At 52.1% G+C, this 18,545-nt stretch overlaps 5 protein-coding genes across 5 annotated transcripts; 3 read left to right on the top strand and 2 right to left on the bottom strand.

Moving 5' to 3' along the window:
• The first annotated feature begins 2,450 nt into the window (after positions 1-2,450).
• LOC122923517 (histone H2B 1.1) lies at positions 2,451-2,916 on the top strand. Its single transcript, XM_044274344.1, has one exon. It carries the CDS (start codon positions 2,498-2,500, stop codon positions 2,876-2,878), a length of 381 nt encoding a protein of 126 aa, XP_044130279.1. The 5' UTR covers positions 2,451-2,497; the 3' UTR covers positions 2,879-2,916.
• A 799-nt stretch (positions 2,917-3,715) lies between these two features.
• Positions 3,716-4,392, bottom strand: LOC122923520 (histone H4). Its single transcript, XM_044274346.1, has one exon. It carries the CDS (start codon positions 4,151-4,153, stop codon positions 3,842-3,844), a length of 312 nt encoding a protein of 103 aa, XP_044130281.1. The 5' UTR covers positions 4,154-4,392; the 3' UTR covers positions 3,716-3,841.
• A 3,959-nt stretch (positions 4,393-8,351) lies between these two features.
• LOC122923514 (histone H1B-like) lies at positions 8,352-9,348 on the top strand. Its single transcript, XM_044274341.1, has one exon. It carries the CDS (start codon positions 8,695-8,697, stop codon positions 9,340-9,342), a length of 648 nt encoding a protein of 215 aa, XP_044130276.1. The 5' UTR covers positions 8,352-8,694; the 3' UTR covers positions 9,343-9,348.
• Positions 9,349-10,461: 1,113 nt separating this feature from the next.
• LOC122923516 (histone H2A type 1-like) lies at positions 10,462-10,968 on the top strand. Its single transcript, XM_044274343.1, has one exon. The coding sequence runs from the start codon at positions 10,462-10,464 to the stop codon at positions 10,852-10,854; it is 393 nt and encodes a 130-aa protein (XP_044130278.1). The 3' UTR covers positions 10,855-10,968.
• Positions 10,969-13,443: 2,475 nt separating this feature from the next.
• Positions 13,444-14,168, bottom strand: LOC122923521 (histone H4). The gene has a single exon (XM_044274347.1). It carries the CDS (start codon positions 13,857-13,859, stop codon positions 13,548-13,550), a length of 312 nt encoding a protein of 103 aa, XP_044130282.1. The 5' UTR covers positions 13,860-14,168; the 3' UTR covers positions 13,444-13,547.
• Positions 14,169-18,545: the final 4,377 nt, after the last annotated feature.

Below are 18,545 nucleotides of genomic sequence, written 5' to 3' on the forward strand. Positions count from 1 at the left end.
CGGACATGGATCGGACAGCACTACTCCGGACATAGTGCGGGCAGACATTGCTGCTGGAGAGGGTTTGGTCGCTGATCTCTAACCGGACTGTAATTGAGCGGGAATTTCAAAAGCCAGAGATCAGCCAATCACTGTAAAGCACTTGTCCTATAGCTCCGCCCCCTTCTCCCGCTACCCCTGCAGCGCTGAGTGGAGAGGGCGGATGGAGGCGGTTATCGGTCACGGTCAGCGAGTCCCTGATAGACGGGGGACATACAGAGAGAGCGCCTTCTGGATAAAGGAACTGCTCTTACTAATCACAGGGCTGAAAGGGTTAACCCGCCTCCTGTGAGCAGAGGTGAAGGGCGGAGTGGAGCTCGTCTGAGGAGGAGGTGGTGGCTCTGAGAAGAGCCTTTGTTGGGTGCGGGGCGCAGATCTAAGCCCTCTCCCCACGGATCCTGCGGGCCAGCTGGATATCCTTGGGCATGATGGTGACCCTCTTAGGCGTGGATGGCGCAGAGGTTGGTGTCCTCGAAGAGCCCGACCAGGTAAGCCTCGCTGGCCTCCTGCAGGGCCATGACGGCCGAGCTCTGGAAGCGAAGGTCGGTCTTGAAGTCCTGGGCGATCTCTCTGACCAGGCGCTGGAAGGGCAGCTTCCGGATGAGCAGCTCGGTGGACTTCTGGTAGCGCCGGATCTCCCGGAGAGCGACGGTCCCGGGCCGGTAGCGGTGAGGCTTCTTGACTCCGCCAGTGGCGGGGGCGCTCTTCCTGGCGGCCTTAGTGGCCAGCTGCTTGCGAGGAGCTTTCCCGCCGGTGGACTTACGCGCTGTCTGCTTGGTTCTGGCCATGGCGCTGCAGAGATCTGTACACAGCAAGAGAATGAGGTGTGGAACGGACCGTGCAGATCATTTATACTCCCGGCCTCGTCCTCATTGGCTCATGTAAACCACACCCCTACATCCCTATTGGTTTATTCGTACACAGATGTGCCGCCAAAACTTCCATTACCAATCATCGTTCACAGTCTGTACGACTGAGCTGGCGATGCCGCTGATCTCCGCTGTGGAGGCGTCCTGTGCTCTGATGGTCCGGGCGTCACACAGGGGCACTTACCGCTCCTGACATGCGGCGAGTACATTGCTGCTGTAGAGGGTTCGTCCCCCTGTGTGTAATGGACTGCTCCTCCACGGCCGCTGAATTCTAACCGGACTGTAATTGAGCGGGAATTTCAAAAGCCAGAGATCAGCCAATCACTGTAAAGCACTTGTTCTATAGCTCCGCCCCTTCTCCAGTCTCTGCGCTGGTGTCCAGTGATAGAGCGCACGGCGGGGCTCACATCCATCCATTAGCAGATCACTACTTCCCTCATTCTCCTCACTGGCTGACCACTACTCCCCTAATCATCCTCAATACCATATAACTACTTCACTCATTCTCCTCATTGACCAACTGATCTCTGGCCGATCATTACTCCCCCCATCCTCAGTGTCCAATCACTACTCCCCCATCCTTCTCTTTGGCCGATCACTACTCCCCTCATCCTCCTGAGTATACGATCACTACTCCCCTCATCCTCCCGATCAGTGGTCTATAATGAGGGAATAATCCGCCTCGGACATGAGGCTTCCATGTAGTCACACAATGCGGCAGCTCCGTCCTAGAGAAGGTGGGGGCTCTGAGTGGCGCAGGAGCGGGGGGCGGAGCAGCAGGAGGGGCGGGGCTCACATTCATCTATTCAGCTGAGCCGGGGGGCGTAGCAGCAGAAGGGGCGGGGCTCGCACCATCCATTCAGCTGAGCCGGGGGGCGGAGCAGCAGAAGGGGCGGGGCTCGCATCTATCAATTTACTGAGCCGGGGGGCGGAGCAGCAAGAGGGAAGGGGCTCACATATAACCATTCAGTTTAGCCGGAGGGCGGAGCAGCAGGAGGGGCGGGGCTCACATCCATCCATTCAGATGAGCTGGGGGCGGAGCTTCTCCACGCCCGCTGAATTCTTACCGGACGGTAATTGAGCGGGAATTTCAAAAAGCCATGGTACTAGTTCTATAGCCCCGCCCCCATAGCCTGCTCAGTATTAACCCGTCAGTGGCCGCCTTCTCCCGCTCCCCAACAGAGAAGGGGAGAACAGTCCCGTATTCACTGCGCGGAGAAGAGCGGCTCCATCGCTGCGCTGGTGTCCAGGGATAGAGCGCACGATCCCCCTGCACGCACAGTACACTCAGCGGCGGCATCACCACCAGTAGAGGGCGGGCGCAGTGAGGGGCGGGGCGGGTATCAGCCGAGCAGAGAGGCCCTGATAGACTGAGGAGAGATGTGAGCCGAGCCCCGCCCCTCTGTTTGCTCCGCCCCCGGCTCAGCTGGATGGATGTGAGGCTGCCAATTGGGAGAAGTGGAGACACCACGTGACCCTCTCCTCCAGTAGATCAGCGCGCAGTCAGCGGCAGCTCATTTGCATGGCCCGTGTATAAATACCGCTGCGGTGGGAGGAGGCGAACAGACGAGATTGTGTCTTCAGTCAGAATGCCCGAGCCCGCCAAGTCCGCCCCAGCGCCCAAGAAGGGCTCCAAGAAAGCCGTCACCAAGGTCCAGAAGAAGGACGGCAAGAAGCGGAGGAAGAGCAGGAAGGAGAGCTATGCCATCTACGTCTACAAGGTGCTGAAGCAGGTGCACCCCGACACCGGCATCTCCTCCAAGGCCATGGGCATCATGAACTCCTTCGTCAACGACATCTTCGAGCGCATCGCAGGGGAAGCCTCCCGCCTGGCTCACTACAACAAGCGCTCCACCATCACCTCCCGGGAGATCCAGACCGCCGTGCGCCTGCTGCTGCCCGGAGAGCTGGCCAAGCACGCCGTCTCCGAGGGCACCAAGGCCGTCACCAAGTACACCAGCGCCAAGTGAGCGCCCCCCGCTCTCCGGACCCAAAGGCTCTTCTCAGAGCCCCCACCCTGTCTCCAGCGGAGCTGCTCCCGCGTCTCCCCGTTCTCACAGTGGCTGCGGTTTCCCTCACTGTCAGCTAGATGAGATGCGGTACCGCTAGTGGAAGTTACAATACAAGCTATCCTGCTCCATGCCCATTCACTACTCCCATCATCCTCCTCCAGTGCCCATTCACTGACTCCGATCATCCTCCTCCATGCCCATTCACTGCTCCCATCATCCTCCTCCATGCCCATTCACTGCTCCCATCATCCTCCTCCATGCCCATTCACTGCTCCCATCATCCTCCTCCATGCCCATTCACTGCTCCCATCATCCTCCTCCATGCCCATTCACTGCTCCCATCATCCTCCTCCATGCCCATTCACTGCTCCCATCCTCCTCCTCGGTGTGGCGCTCCCTGGGGACAGGCTGTGCGGCCGCTCAGGACAGGAGGACGAGGCTCCGCTCCTACGGGCACATAACGGCTGAGGGGTCCAGAGCTCTGCTACTATAGGCTGGGAGAGCTCAGGATCTCGTCGCTCATTTGGATTTCCCGCCTATAGTTGAGCTGCTGATCTACAGGAGGAGCCGGCCATGTGACCCGTACCAGCGCCGCTCATTGGCGTCTTTGTCTCTGCAGCTCCGGGACGGATTAACCCCTCAGTCTCCGAGCACAGCTCGTCTTGTGGCTGCGGGGGCAGGAGCGGTGGAGAACACCCGGGGCTCGGGATTTACATTACTGGGGCTTTCTGTATTGTAGACCCCCGGCTGTACTGAGCACAGGGCGCCGCTGATCTCGGACAATTGTCCGGCTCTCCGCCCCATGATGTGCGGGCGGTGTTAACCCCTCAGTGGCTGAGCGCAGACGGAATTGTAGCTTCTCCCCGGGAAGATGTGGGCGGCTCTGAGAAGAGCCTTTGTGCTGTGAGGACGGAGGCAGCATTAACCCCCGAAGCCGTAGAGAGTGCGGCCCTGGCGCTTGAGCGCGTAGACCACGTCCATGGCGGTGACGGTCTTCCTCTTGGCGTGCTCGGTGTAGGTGACGGCGTCCCGGATGACGTTCTCCAGGAAGACTTTCAGCACCCCGCGGGTCTCCTCATAGATGAGGCCGGAGATGCGCTTGACGCCTCCCCTGCGAGCTAGACGGCGGATGGCAGGCTTGGTGATGCCCTGGATGTTATCGCGGAGCACCTTCCTGTGCCGCTTGGCGCCGCCTTTCCCGAGCCCTTTCCCTCCTTTACCGCGACCAGACATCTTCTAGGTGTGAGCAGAAAGCAGTGACTGCTCAGCCCAGAGCCCTCCTTTATATGGAGCATGGGCGGACCTGGAGGAGAACTGCACGGAGAGGCTGGGGGCGGGGCTGTTCCTGAACTCCAGGCCCCGCCCTCCCGCTCTGATTGGCTGAGCTCAGAAGTGCTGGTGGTTTTCATTTTCCAGCCTCCGTATTACCAGCCTGTAAATTACATTATATTAAAGCCTCTATAATATATTATCAACCTCAACATTATAGCCTCCACATTATATTACAGCCTCCATACTACCAGCCTCTGCATTACATTACAGCCTCCACCTTACATTACAGCCTCCACCTTACATTACAGCCTACACATTTTATTACAGCCTCTGCATTACATTACAGCCTCCATATTATATTACCAACGTCCATATTATATTACAGCCTCCATATTACCAGCCTGTAAATTACATTACAGCCTCCATACTACCAGCCTCCACATTACATTACAGACTCCAAATTATATTACAGCCTCCATATAACATTACCGGCCTGCACATTATATCCTCTGCATTATATTAAAGTATCTACATTACAGCCTTCATATTACATTACCAGTATCCACATTATATAACAGCCTCCATATTACTGGCCTCCACATTATATAACAGCCTCCATATTATATTACAGCCTCCACATTATATTACATCCTTCATATTACCGGCCTCTGCATTACATTACAGCCTCAATATTACATTACCCGCCTCCACATTATATTACTGCTCCCTATTACCTGCCTCTACATTACAGTCTCCATATTACATTACCAGCCTCCATATTTTCAGCCTCCACATTTCATCACAGCCTCCATATTATAAGCCTCTACATTACATTTCAGCCTACATACTACCAGCCTCCACAGTACATTACAGCCTCCACATTATATTACAGCCTCCATACTACCAGCCTCCACATTACATTGCAGCTTCTATATTACATTTCAGCCTCTATTTTATATTATCAACCTCAGCATTATATTGCAGCCTTCATATTTTCAGCCTCTACATTACATTATAGCCTCCACATCATATTACAGCCTCTATATTACCAGCCTCCACATTAGATTACAGCCTCCATGTTACATTTCCAGCCTTCGTATTACCGGCCTCTACATTAAAGTTTCCATGTTACATTACCGGCCTCCACATTATATTACAGACTTCATATTATCAGCCTCTACATTACATCACAGCCTAAACATTATGTTACAGCCTCCATATTTTCAGCCTCCATATTGCTAGCCTCTACATTACATTACAGTCTCTATACTACCAGCCTCCACATTACATCACAGCCTCCATATTACCAGCTTACATTTAAAATTACCGGCCTCTGTGTTATATTACAGCCTCTGTATTACTGGCCTCTACATTACAGTCTACATGTTACATTACCAGCCTCCATATTATATTACAGACTCCATATTACCGTTCTCCACATTGCATCACTGCTTCCACAATATATTACAGCCTTCATATTACCAGCCTCTGCATTAAATTACAGCATCCAAATTATATTACAGCCTCCACTTAACATTACCTGTCTCTATGTTACATTACCGGCCTCCATGTTACATTACAGCCTCTGTATTACTGGCCTCTACATTACAGTCTACATGTTACATTACCAGCCTCCACATTATATTACAGACTCCATATTACCGTCCTCTACATTACATCACAGCCTAAACATTGTTACAGCCTCCATATTTTCAGCCTCCACATTATATGACAGCCTCCATATAACTAGCCTCCACATTACATTATAGCCTCCACATTATATTACAGCATCTATATTACCAACCTCCACATTACATTACAGCCTCTGTATTATATTACCAGCCTCTACATTATATGACAGCCTCAATATTACTGGCCTCTACATTACAGCCTCCACATTATATGACAGCCTCCATATTATGGGCATCTACATTAAAGCATCCACATTATATTACAGCCTCCATATTACATTACCAACGTCCACATTATATAACAGCCTCCACATAATATTACAGCCTCCATGTTACATTTCCAGCCTTCGTATTACCGGCCTCTACATTACAGTCTCCATGTTACATTACCAGCCTCCACATTATATTACAGACTCCATATTACCATCCTCTACATTACATCACAGCCTCCATATTACTATCCTCTAAATTACAGCCTCTATACTGCCATTCTCCAAATTATATTACAGACTCCATATTACCAGCCTCTACTTAACATTACCGGCATCCACATACTATTACAGCCTCCGTATGACGGCCTCTACATTACAGTCTCTATGTTACATTACCGGCCTCCACATTATATTACAGACTAAATATTATCGTCCTCTACAGCCTCCATATTTTCAGCCTCCATATTACTAGCTTCTACATTACATTACAGTCTCTATACTACCAGCCTCCACATTATATTACAGCCTCCATTTAACATTGTCGGCCTTCATGTTATATTACAGCCTCTGTATTAATGGCCTCTACATTACAGTCTACGTGTTACATTACCAGCCTCCATATTATATTACAGACTCCATATTGCCGTTCTCTACATTACATCACAGCCTAAACATTATGTTACAGCCTCCATATTTTCAGCCTCCACATTATATGACAGCCTCCATATAACTAGCCTCCACATTACAGCCTCTACATTACATTATAGCCTCCACATTATATTACAGCCTCTATATTACCAACCTCAACATTACATTATAGCCTCTGTATTATATTACCAGCCTCTACATTATATGACAGCCTCAATATTACCCGCCTCTACATTACATTACAGCCTCCATATTATATTACCGGCCTCCACATTATATGACAGCCTCCATATTATGGGCCTCTACATTAAAGCATCCACATGATATTACAGCCTCCACATGATATTACCAGCCTCCATACTATATACTGTCCTATACCATACTGTGCTGTACTATACTGTGCTGTACTATACTATACCGTAATATACTGTGCTATAATATACTGTGCTGTACTATACTATAATATACTGTACTATAATATACTGTGCTGTACTATAATATACTGTGCTGTACTATACTATAATATAATATACTGTGCTATAATATACTGTGCTGTACTATAATATACTGTGCTGTACTATGCTATACTATAATATACTGTGCTGTACTATACTATAATATACTGTGCTATAATATACTGTACTATACTATACTATACTATACTATAATATACTGTGCTGTACTATACTATAATATACTGTGCTGTACTATACTATAATATACTATACTATAATATACTGTGCTGTACTATACTATAATATACTGTGCTATAATATACTGTGCTGTACTATACTATAATATACTATACTGTGCTGTACTATACTATAATATACTGTGCTATACTGTACTATAATATACTATACTATAATATACTGTGCTATAATATACTGTTCTGTACTATACTATATCGTGCTGTTCTATACTATACTATACTGTACTGTGCTGTACTATAATATACTGTGCTGTACTATACTATAATATACTGTGCTGTACTATACTGTACTATACTATACTGTGCTGTACTATACTATACTGTACTATTCTATACTGTGCTATACTATGCTGTACTATGCTATACTATAATATACTATACTGTACTATTCTATACTGTACTTTGCCGTATTGTCCTGAGATTACGGAGGTGCAATGAGGGGGATTATAGGGGCAGTTTTCTCCACATTTCTTACTCCCCAGAATGTTTCCGGGGGTCAGTAAAGCGGGGTCCATACTTCTGGGGGGCGGGGCCATACTCTGCCCCATTGTACCGGAACCCCCTCTGCTGCAGCCCTGGCCACAAGACGCATCTCTGCTCCCTGAGAGCCCTGTACACACATGAGGCGGCATCACTGCAGCGGGGAATGTGCGGGGACACGGAGCACTGGAGCCCGGGAGCCGGCAGGGAGCGGAGGCCGCCGCCTGTTTTACCCTCCCGGGCTCTCCGCGGCTCCAGCTCCTCCCCGCAGCGTCCGAGCAGCTTCCTGCGGCCCCACCTTGTGGGGAAGAGCCCCGGGATGGGGACGAGGGCCGGGAAGAGAGGGAACGAGCCCTCGCAGCGGAGCCATCGGGCCGGATCCAGCCGGATGTGCAGAACGTCAGGCAGAGCGGGAGGACTGTGGCGGAGATCCCGGGGCCTGCTCCCGCCTCCTCCGCCACAGACGGCGGCACACGGTGAGGGGGGATGTCCGGGAGGAGGCAGGCGCGGAGAAGGCGGCCTCTCCTGTCCGGTTCTAGCCGCTAAAGGGCTCTTCTCCCGGGCAGGGAAGCACAAGGGGAGAGCGGAGCTGCAGCCGGGCTGAGCGGGGTGAGGGCGGGGCCTGTGTCCGGTGTCAGCCAATAGCCGCGCAGGAGGGCGGAGCTCAGCAGCCAATCACTGCGCAGCGCTCCACATATAAGAGGCGGCCCCGGCCTCAGTGTTTTCTACAGAAGTCTTTGTATTTACGTCCCACACAAGATGGCAGAGACCGCGCCAGCAGCCGCCGCTCCTCCTCCCGCCGAAGCGGCCGCCAAGTCCAAGAGGCAGCCGAAGAAATCCGCCGCTGCAGGGGGCGCCAAGAAAAGCAAGAAGCCGTCCGGTCCCAGCGTGTCCGAGCTCCTCGTCACAGCCGTGTCCGCCTCCAAGGAGCGCAGCGGGGTGTCTCTGGCCGCCCTGAAGAAGGCTCTGGCTGCAGGAGGATGCGATGTGGAGAAGAATAATAGCCGCATCAAGGTGGCCATCAGGGCTCTGGTCACCAAGGGGACCCTCACCCAGGTGAAGGGCAGCGGCGCCTCCGGCTCCTTCAAGCTCAACAAGAAGCAGCAGGAGACCAAGGACAAGGCGGCCAAGAAGAAGCCGGCGGCGGCCAAGAAACCTGCAGCTACTGCGGCCAAGAAACCCTCTAAATCCCCGAAGAAGCCCAAGAAGGCTCCGGCCAAGAGCCCGAAAAAGACCAAGAAACCAGACGCGGCCAAGAAAGCAGCCAAGAGCCCCAAGAAGCCGAAGGCTGCCCCCAAGCCCAAGAAGCTGGCCAAGAGTCCGGCTAAGAAGGCGGCCAAACCCAAGGCTGCCAAGAGTCCGGCTAAGAAAGCGGCGAAAGCCAAGAAGAGCGCGGCCAAGAAGTAACCGGCGCCGCCCGCACCTCTCTCCCAAAGGCTCTTCTCAGAGCCGCCACCTCCTCCTCAGACGAGCTCCACTCCGCCCTTCTGCCCTCGTTTTCCGCTCACGGCGGGCGGGGGCTCCGGCTCCTCTGCGGGAAGGAATAGGGTTAACCCTGTCAGCGCCGCTCTCTTCAGTCTATCGGGGCCTCTCTGCTCGGCTTATACCCGCGCCGCCCTCTGCTGGTAGTGATGCCGCCGCTGAGTGTACTGTGCGTGCAGGGGGATCGTGCGCTCTATCCCTGGACACCAGCGCAGCGATGGAGCCGCTCTTCTCCGCACAGAGAATACGGGACTGTTCTCCCCTTCTCCGGTGGGGAGCGGGAGCAGGCGGCCACTGACGGGTTAATACTGAGCAGCTACGGGGGGCGGGGCTATGTAACTAGTACCATCGCTTTTGAAATTCCCGCTCAATTAACGTCCGGTTAGAATTCAGCGGCCGGGGACAAGCTCCGCCCCGACTCATCTGAATAGATGCGAGCCCCGCCCCTTCTGCCCCGCCCCCGGCTCTCTGAATGGATGATGTGAGCCCCTCCCCTCCTGCTGCTCCGCCCCCCCCTCCTGCTCTTCTCAGAGCCCCCACCTTCTCTAGGACGGAGCTGCCGCATTGTGTGAATACATGGAAGCCTCATGTCCGAGGCGGATTATTCCCTCGTTATAGACCACTGATCGGGAGGATGAGGGGAGTAGTGATCGTATACTCGGGAGGATGAGGGGAGTAGTGATTGGACACTGAGGATGGGGGGGGGAGTAGTGATTGGACACTTGAGGAGGATGGGGGGAGTAGTGATTGGACACTTGAGGAGGAGGTAGTGAGGGACGAGCGGCTGGATGGATCCACAGAGCCGGGCACTCGGGGATACACCGGGACACTGTGCTATGGGGGCGGCCGGCAATTGGTGGAGAAAAGGGGGCGTGTCCTCACGAGCCTTTTCAGGTCATCTGCTTCCTCATTGGCTGCAGGATTTGGCGCTGAAAACCGGATTTGGATTCAGCCAATCACAGAGGAGCTCTCCCTGCGCCACCCGGTATAAGAGGTGACGGGCGGAGCGGGGCAGTCAGTCTCATCTGTACAGAGCAGAGAACGATGTCTGGACGCGGCAAACAAGGAGGCAAGGTGCGGGCTAAGGCCAAGACCCGCTCATCCCGGGCAGGGCTCCAGTTTCCGGTCGGCCGTGTGCACAGGCTCCTCCGCAAGGGCAACTACGCCCAGAGGGTGGGCGCCGGCGCTCCCGTCTACTTGGCCGCTGTGCTCGAGTATCTCACCGCCGAGATCCTGGAGCTGGCCGGCAATGCCGCCCGCGACAACAAGAAGACCCGCATCATCCCCCGTCACCTGCAGCTGGCCGTGCGCAACGACGAGGAGCTCAACAAGCTGCTGGGCGGAGTCACCATCGCCCAGGGCGGCGTCCTGCCCAACATCCAGGCCGTGCTGCTGCCCAAGAAGACCGAGAGCAGCAAGCCGGCCAAGAGCAAGTGAGCCCGGCTCTGCCCCGCCCCGAACCAAAGGCTCTTCTAAGAGCCCCCCACATGGTCTGTACGACTGAGCTGGCGATGCCGCTGATCTCCGCTGTGGAGGCGTCACACAGGGGCACTTACCGCTCCCGACCAGAGATGGGATGTTTTACATGAATGGAGTCTTTGGCTTCAGTTGCTGACCAGTGACCCGGAGCCGGATAGGTAATAAGTGTTAGACCAGTGGTGACCTGACGGAGGACTAGAGGGGGAGCTGGGGGCACTGGTCTGGGCATTATACTGAGTGGGGGGCACTGCTGGAGGCGTCCTAATATATGGACAGCACTGGGAGGGCTTTCTACCGCTGCAGCCTGGTCCTAGACTCCGTGTGCTGCTCTAGTGACTCAGAGAATAGGAGGAGTATATAAGTCAGTAGGATGATGGGATTCTTAGCCTCAGCGCACGACCCCCTGTCCTGTGTGCGCCTCCGCTCCCCCCCTGCTGCTCGGACACGGATCGGACAGCGCTACTCCGGACATAGTGCGGCAGACATTGCTACTGGAGAGGGTTTGGCCGCTGATCTCTAACCGGACTGTAATTGAGCGGGAATTTCAAAAGCCAGAGATCAGCCAATCACTGTAAAGCACTTGTCCTATAGCTCCGCCCCCTTCTCCCGCTACCCCTGCAGCGCTGAGTGGAGATGGCGGTGGGCAGGGAGGATGGAGGCGGTTATCGGTCACGGTCAGCGAGTCCCTGATAGACGGGGGAGATACAGAGAGAGCGCCTTCTGGATAAAGGAACTGCTCTTACTAATCACAGGGCTGAAAGGGTTAACCCGCCTCCTGTGAGCAGAGGTGAAGGGCGGAGTGGAGCTCGTCTGAGGAGGAGGTGGTGGTGGCTCTGAGAAGAGCCTTTGTTGGGTGCGGGGCGCAGATCTAAGCCCTCTCCCCACGGATCCTGCGGGCCAGCTGGATATCCTTGGGCATGATGGTGACCCTCTTGGCGTGGATGGCGCAGAGGTTGGTGTCCTCGAAGAGCCCGACCAGGTAAGCCTCGCTGGCCTCCTGCAGGGCCATGACGGCCGAGCTCTGGAAGCGAAGGTCGGTCTTGAAGTCCTGGGCGATCTCTCTGACCAGGCGCTGGAAGGGCAGCTTCCGGATGAGCAGCTCGGTGGACTTCTGGTAGCGCCGGATCTCCCGGAGAGCGACGGTCCCGGGCCGGTAGCGGTGAGGCTTCTTGACTCCGCCAGTGGCGGGGGCGCTCTTCCTGGCGGCCTTAGTGGCCAGCTGCTTGCGGGGAGCTTTCCCACCGGTGGACTTACGCGCTGTCTGCTTGGTTCTGGCCATGGCGCTGCAGAGATCTGTACACAGCAAGTGACTGAGGTGAGGAGCGGACCGTGCAGATCATTTATACTCCCGGCCTCGTCCTCATTGGCTCATGTAAACCACACCCCTACATCCCTATTGGTTTATTCGTACACAGATGTGCCGCCAAAACCTCCGTTACCAATCATCGTTCACAAGAGGCGGAGCCCAACCTCATCCTATCCGGCAGTCCCAACTGATGGGCGTGTCTCCAGGTAATAAGCCCCTTCTACATGAAGCGTGCGGTCAGTCCCTTCCCACCACCTCCTCCTCAGACGAGCTTCACTCCGCCCTTGATCTCCGCTCACAGCGGGCGGGGGCTCCGGCTCCTCTGCGGGAAGGAATAGGGTTAACCCTGTCAGCGCCGCTCTCTTCAGTCTATCAGGGCCTCGCTGCTCGGCTGATAACCGCCCGCCCCTCACTGCGCCCCGCCCTCTGCTGGCAGTGATGCCGCCGCTGAGTGTACTGTGCGTGCAGGGGGATCGTGCGCTCTATCCCTGGACACCAGCGCAGCGATGGAGCCGCTCTTCTCCGCACAGTGAATACAAGACTGTTCTCTCCTTCTCCGGTGGGGAGCGGGCGGCCACTGACGGGTTAATACTGAGCAGGCTATGGGGGCGGGGCTACAGAACTAGTACCATGGCTTTTAAAATTCCCGCTCAATTACCGTCCGGTAAGAATTCAGCGGCCGTGGACAAGCTCCGCCCTCGGCTCGTCTGAATGAATAGAAGTGAGCCCCACCACTCCTGATACTCCGCCCCCCCGGCTCTGCTGAATGGGTGGATGGATCACTACTCCCCTCATCCTCCTCTTGTGCGTTTCCGCGGGCTGTGCGGCCGCTCAGTGCAGGAACGGAGGAGGAGGCTCAGCTCCTACCGGGCACATAACGGCTGAGGGAGGGGGGGCCTGAGCTCTGCTCCTATTGGCTGGGAGAGCTCAGGATCTCGTCGCTCACTGGCTCATTTGAATTTCCCGCCTATAGTTGAGCTGCTGATCTACAGGAGGAGCCGGTCATGTGACCCGTACCAGCGCCGCTCATTGGCGTCCCGGTCTCTGCAGCTCCGGGACGGATTAACCCCTCAGTCTCCGAGCACAGCTCGTCTTGTGGCTGCGGGGACAGGAGCGGTGGAGAACACCCGGGGCTCGGCATCTACATTACTGGGGCTTTCTGTATTGTAGACCTCCGGCTGTACTGAGCACAGGGCGCCGCTGATCTCGGCCAATTGTCCGGCTCCCTGATGTGCGGGCGGTGTTAACCCCTCAGTGGCTGAGCGCAGAAGGAATTGTAGCTTCTCCCCGGGAAGATGTGGGCGGCTCTGAGAAGAGCCTTTGTGCTGTGAGGACGGAGGCAGCATTAACCCCCGAAGCCGTAGAGAGTGCGGCCCTGGCGCTTGAGCGCGTAGACCACGTCCATGGCGGTGACTGTCTTCCTCTTGGCGTGCTCGGTGTAGGTGACTGCGTCCCGGATGACATTCTCCAGGAAGACTTTCAGCACCCCGCGGGTCTCCTCATAGATGAGGCCGGAGATGCGCTTGACGCCTCCCCTGCGAGCTAGACGGCGGATGGCAGGCTTGGTGATGCCCTGGATGTTATCACGGAGCACCTTCCTGTGCCGCTTGGCGCCGCCTTTCCCGAGCCCTTTCCCTCCTTTACCGCGACCAGACATCTTCTAGGTGTGAGCAGAAAGCAGTGACTGCTCAGCCCAGAGCCCTCCTTTATATGGAGCATGGGCGGACCTGGAGGAGAACTGCACGGAGAGGCTGGGGGCGGGGCTGTTCCTGAACTCCAGGCCCCGCCCTCCAACTCTGATTGGCTGAGCTCAGAAGTGCTGGTGGTTTTCATTTTCCAGCCTATAAATTACATTATATCCTCCACATTATATTAAAGCCTCTATATTATATTATCAACCTCAACATTATATTACAGCCTCCATACTACCAGCCTCTGCATTACATTACAGCCTCCATATTATATTACCGGCCTCCACATTATATTACAGCCTCCATATTACCGGCCTCTACATTTCAGTCTCCATATTACATTTACGGCCTCCACATTACATCACAGCTTAAACATTATGTTACAGCCTCCATATTTTCAGCCTCCACATTAATTTACAGCCTCCATATTACCAGCCTCTACATTACAGCCCCCATACTACCAGCCTCCAAATGATATTATTAGCCTCCATATTATCGGCCTCTTCATTACATGACAGCCTCCATATTATATTACTGGCCTCCACATTATATTACAGACTCCATTTTACCGTCATCTACATTACATCACAGCCTAAACATTATGTTACAGCCTCCATATTTTTAGCCTCCAGATTACATCACAGCCTCCACATTATATTACTAGCCTCTACATTACATTACAGCCTCCACATTATATTACAGCCTTCATATTACCATCCTCTGCATTACATTACAGACTCCAAATTATATTACAGCCTCCATATTATATTACCAGCCTCCACATTATAATACAGCCTCTGTATTACCGGCCTCTACATTACATCACAGCTTAAACATTGTTACAGCCTCCACATTAATTAACAGCCTCCATATTACCAGCATGTAAATTACATTATATCCTCCGCATTATATTAAAGCCTCTATATTATATTATCAACCTCAACATTATATTGCAGCCTGCACATTACATTACAGCCTCCACATTCTATTACAGCCTCCATACTTCCAGCCTCTGCATTACATTATAGCCTCCACCTTACATCTATGTTTCTATTACAGCCTCCATATTACAGCCTTCATATTACATTACCAGAATCCACATCATATAACAGCCTCCATATTACCGGCCTCCACATTATATAACAGACTCCATATTATCGTCCTCTACATTACATCACAGCCTAAACATTTTGTTACAGCCTCCATATTTTCAGCCTCCACATTATATGACAGCCTCCATATTACCAGCCTCTACATTACATTATAGCCTCCACATTATATTACAGCCTCTATATTACCAGCCTCCACATTACATTACAGCCTCCGTATGATATTACCAGCCTCTACATAATATGGCAGCCTCAATATTACCGGCCTCTACATTACAGCCGCCATATTAAATTACCGGCCTTCACATTATATGACAGTCTCCATATTATGGGCCTCTACATTAAAGCATACACATTATATTACAGCCTCCATATTACATTACTAGCATCCACATTATATAACAGCCTCCATATTACCGGCCTCCACATTATACTACAGGCTCCATATTAACCGCCTCCATATTATATTAGAGCCTCCAATTAACGGCCGCCACAATTTATTATAGCGTCCATATTACATTACATCCTACACATTGTATTACAGCTTCCATATAACATTATTAGCCTCCCCATTTTATTACATCTACCATTTTATCAGTCGCAACATATCACAGCCTCCATATTACCAGTCTCCACATTATATTATCGTCTCCATATTATATTAGAGCCTCCAATTAACGGCCACCACAATTTATTATAGCGTCCATATTACATTACATCCTACACATTGTATTACAGCTTCCATATAACATTATTAGCCTCCCCATTTTATTACATCTTCCATTTTATCAGTCGCATCATATCACAGCCTCCATATTACCAGCCTCCACATTATATTATCGTCTCCATATTACAGCCTCTACATGATATTACAGCCTTCATATTACAAAATCCACATTATATAACAGCCTCCATATTACCGGCGTCCACATTACATTACAGCCTCCATATTACATTACAAGCGTCCATATTACAATACAGCCTCCATATTATATTACAGCCTCCACATTATATTGCAGCCTTTACATTATGTTACAGCCTCCACATTACCAGCCTCCACATTATATTAAAGCCTCCACATGATAGTACAGCCTCCAAATTATATTAAAGCCTCCACATTACATTATAGTCTCCACATTACATTACAGCCTCCACATTATATTACAGCCTCCATATTACCAGTCTCCACATTACATCACAGCCTCCATATTATATTACAGCCTCCACATTATATTACAGCCTCCATATTACCAGTCTCCACATTACATCACAGCCTCCATATTATATTACAGCCTCCACATTATATTACAGCCTCCATATTACCAGTCTCCACATTACATCACAGCCTCCACATTATATAACAGCCTACAGATTTCAGCCGTCACACTATATTACAGCATCCATATTATATAACAGCCTACAGATTACAGCCTCCACATTACATTACAGCCTCCACATTATATTACAGCCTCCACATTATATTACAGCCTCCACATTATATTACAGCCTACAGATTTCAGCCTCCACACTATAGTACAGCCTCCATATTACCAGCCGGTCCTCATTAAGGTCATACTGGGGGAGGTAGAAGCATCACCAGCTCCATATGCAACAACTTCCGTCTATAATGAGCAGCTTTCTTCAGCCTCCCTCTGAAGACACCACCCGGCTCCAGCAGCAGGACCTCCAGCAGAACCTGACCCAGCAGGCGGTGACAGACTTGGACTGCACCCTGTAACCCCTGATCCAAGATGGGCGAGTTTTCCATGGACATGCTCCCCTGCCCGGCCAGAGCGGGGGGCACAGATACCCCTGAGAGAACTCGCCTTTCCTTCCAGAATGTTCAGTGATGAATAGAGTTGAGCGGACACCTGGATGTGCGGGTTCGATGGGTTCGGCCGAACTTCACAAAAAAGTTTAAGTTCGGGACCCGAACTTGACCCCGAACCCCATTGAAGTCAATGGGGACCCGAACTTGACCCCGAACCCCATTGAAGTCAATGGGGACCCGAACTTTTGAGCACTAAAATGGCCATAAAAATGTCCTGGAAAGGGCTGCAAATGGCATCAACATGTGGTGAAGAGCAGGAGAAGTGTCCTCTAACCACACGTTCAGACAGTGCACCGGCTGCAGGGCAGGGAGCACCTCCAAGGGCAAGCTCAGGCCATGTGCCCAATGTGGAGACCCAGAAGCTGCAGGGGCAGACCCGTCAGCCAGTCCGTGTAGGCGTGCGCACACTTACTGCTCCACCATGTCGCACGTCCCCGTGACGTCCACCATCCATTTGGATATCTGCTCTACCAACGTTCCATGTTCTTTTCTGCGCCGACCATGGTGATCACGGTTATCGACAAATCAGGGTTCCAGGCCGGAGAGGGAGCGCGAGAAAGAGAGGCCACCGCCAAGGGAGGTCAATGTTTTTAAATGAAATATGATTGAGCGGAAAAGTGGGAGAAGTTGTTCCAGTTTAAGCATTGAATGGAAGGAGGGAGCGCGCGGCAATTACAGAGGAGCTTCTGAAAGGTAAGTCCCCGTCACCTGCAGAGCAGGGGTTTAATCACCGCAAAAATGGTCAAATGTAGGGATGAGCGAACTCGAACTGTATAGTTCGGGTTCGTACCGAATTTTGGGGTGTCCGTGACACGGACCCGAACCCGGACATTTTCGTAAAAGTTCGGGTTCGGTGTTCGTCGCTTTCTTGGCGCTTTTGTGACGCTTTCTTGGCGCTTTTTGAAAGGCTGCAAAGCGTCATACTACTTGCCCCAAGAGGCCGTCACAGCCATGCCTACTATTGGCATGGCTGTGATTGGCCAGAGCACCATGTGACCCAGCCTCTATTTAAGCTGGAGTCACATAGCGCCGCCCGTCACTCTGCTCTGATCAGTGTAGGGAGAGGTTGCGGCTGCGACGTTAGGGCGAGATTAGGCAGATTAACTCCTCCAAAGGACTTCATTCAGAGATCGATCTGCAGCTGTGGGTCATTGAGCTGCTGATCCTCAATTGCTCACTGTTTTTAGGCTGCCCAGACCGTTTGTCAGTCACTTTTTTCTGGGGTGATCGGCGGCCATTTTGTGTCTTGTAGTGCGCCAGCACAAGCTGCGACCAAGTGCATTTAACCCTCAATGGTGTGGTTGTTTTTTGGCTAAAGCCTACATCAGGGGCAAGCTGCGCCCGTCACCAAGTGCATTTAACCCTCAATGGTGTGGTTATTTTTTGGCCATATCCCAGTCTAATTCTGTCAGTAAATCCATACCGGTCACCCAGCGCCTAAATACTAGGCCTCAAATTTATATCCCGCTAAATCTGTCGTTACCGCTGTCCTGTTGTGGCTGGGAAAGTTATTTAGTGTCCGTCAAAGCACATTTCTTGTTCTGGGTTGAAATACAATTCCCAATTTAGCAATTTCCTAATTTAGTGGTTTCTGCTATATCAGAGCTATTTGAAATCTATCCCTAAAAGGGTATATAATATTCAAGGTGCACATAGGGTCATTCAGAATAACTTCACACACACCCGCTACTGTGCATATCCCAGTCTAATTC

The sequence above is a fragment of the Bufo gargarizans genome, unplaced genomic scaffold (genome assembly GCF_014858855.1).
Source record: "Bufo gargarizans isolate SCDJY-AF-19 unplaced genomic scaffold, ASM1485885v1 original_scaffold_1687_pilon, whole genome shotgun sequence".
Classification (NCBI taxonomy): domain Eukaryota; kingdom Metazoa; phylum Chordata; class Amphibia; order Anura; family Bufonidae; genus Bufo; species Bufo gargarizans.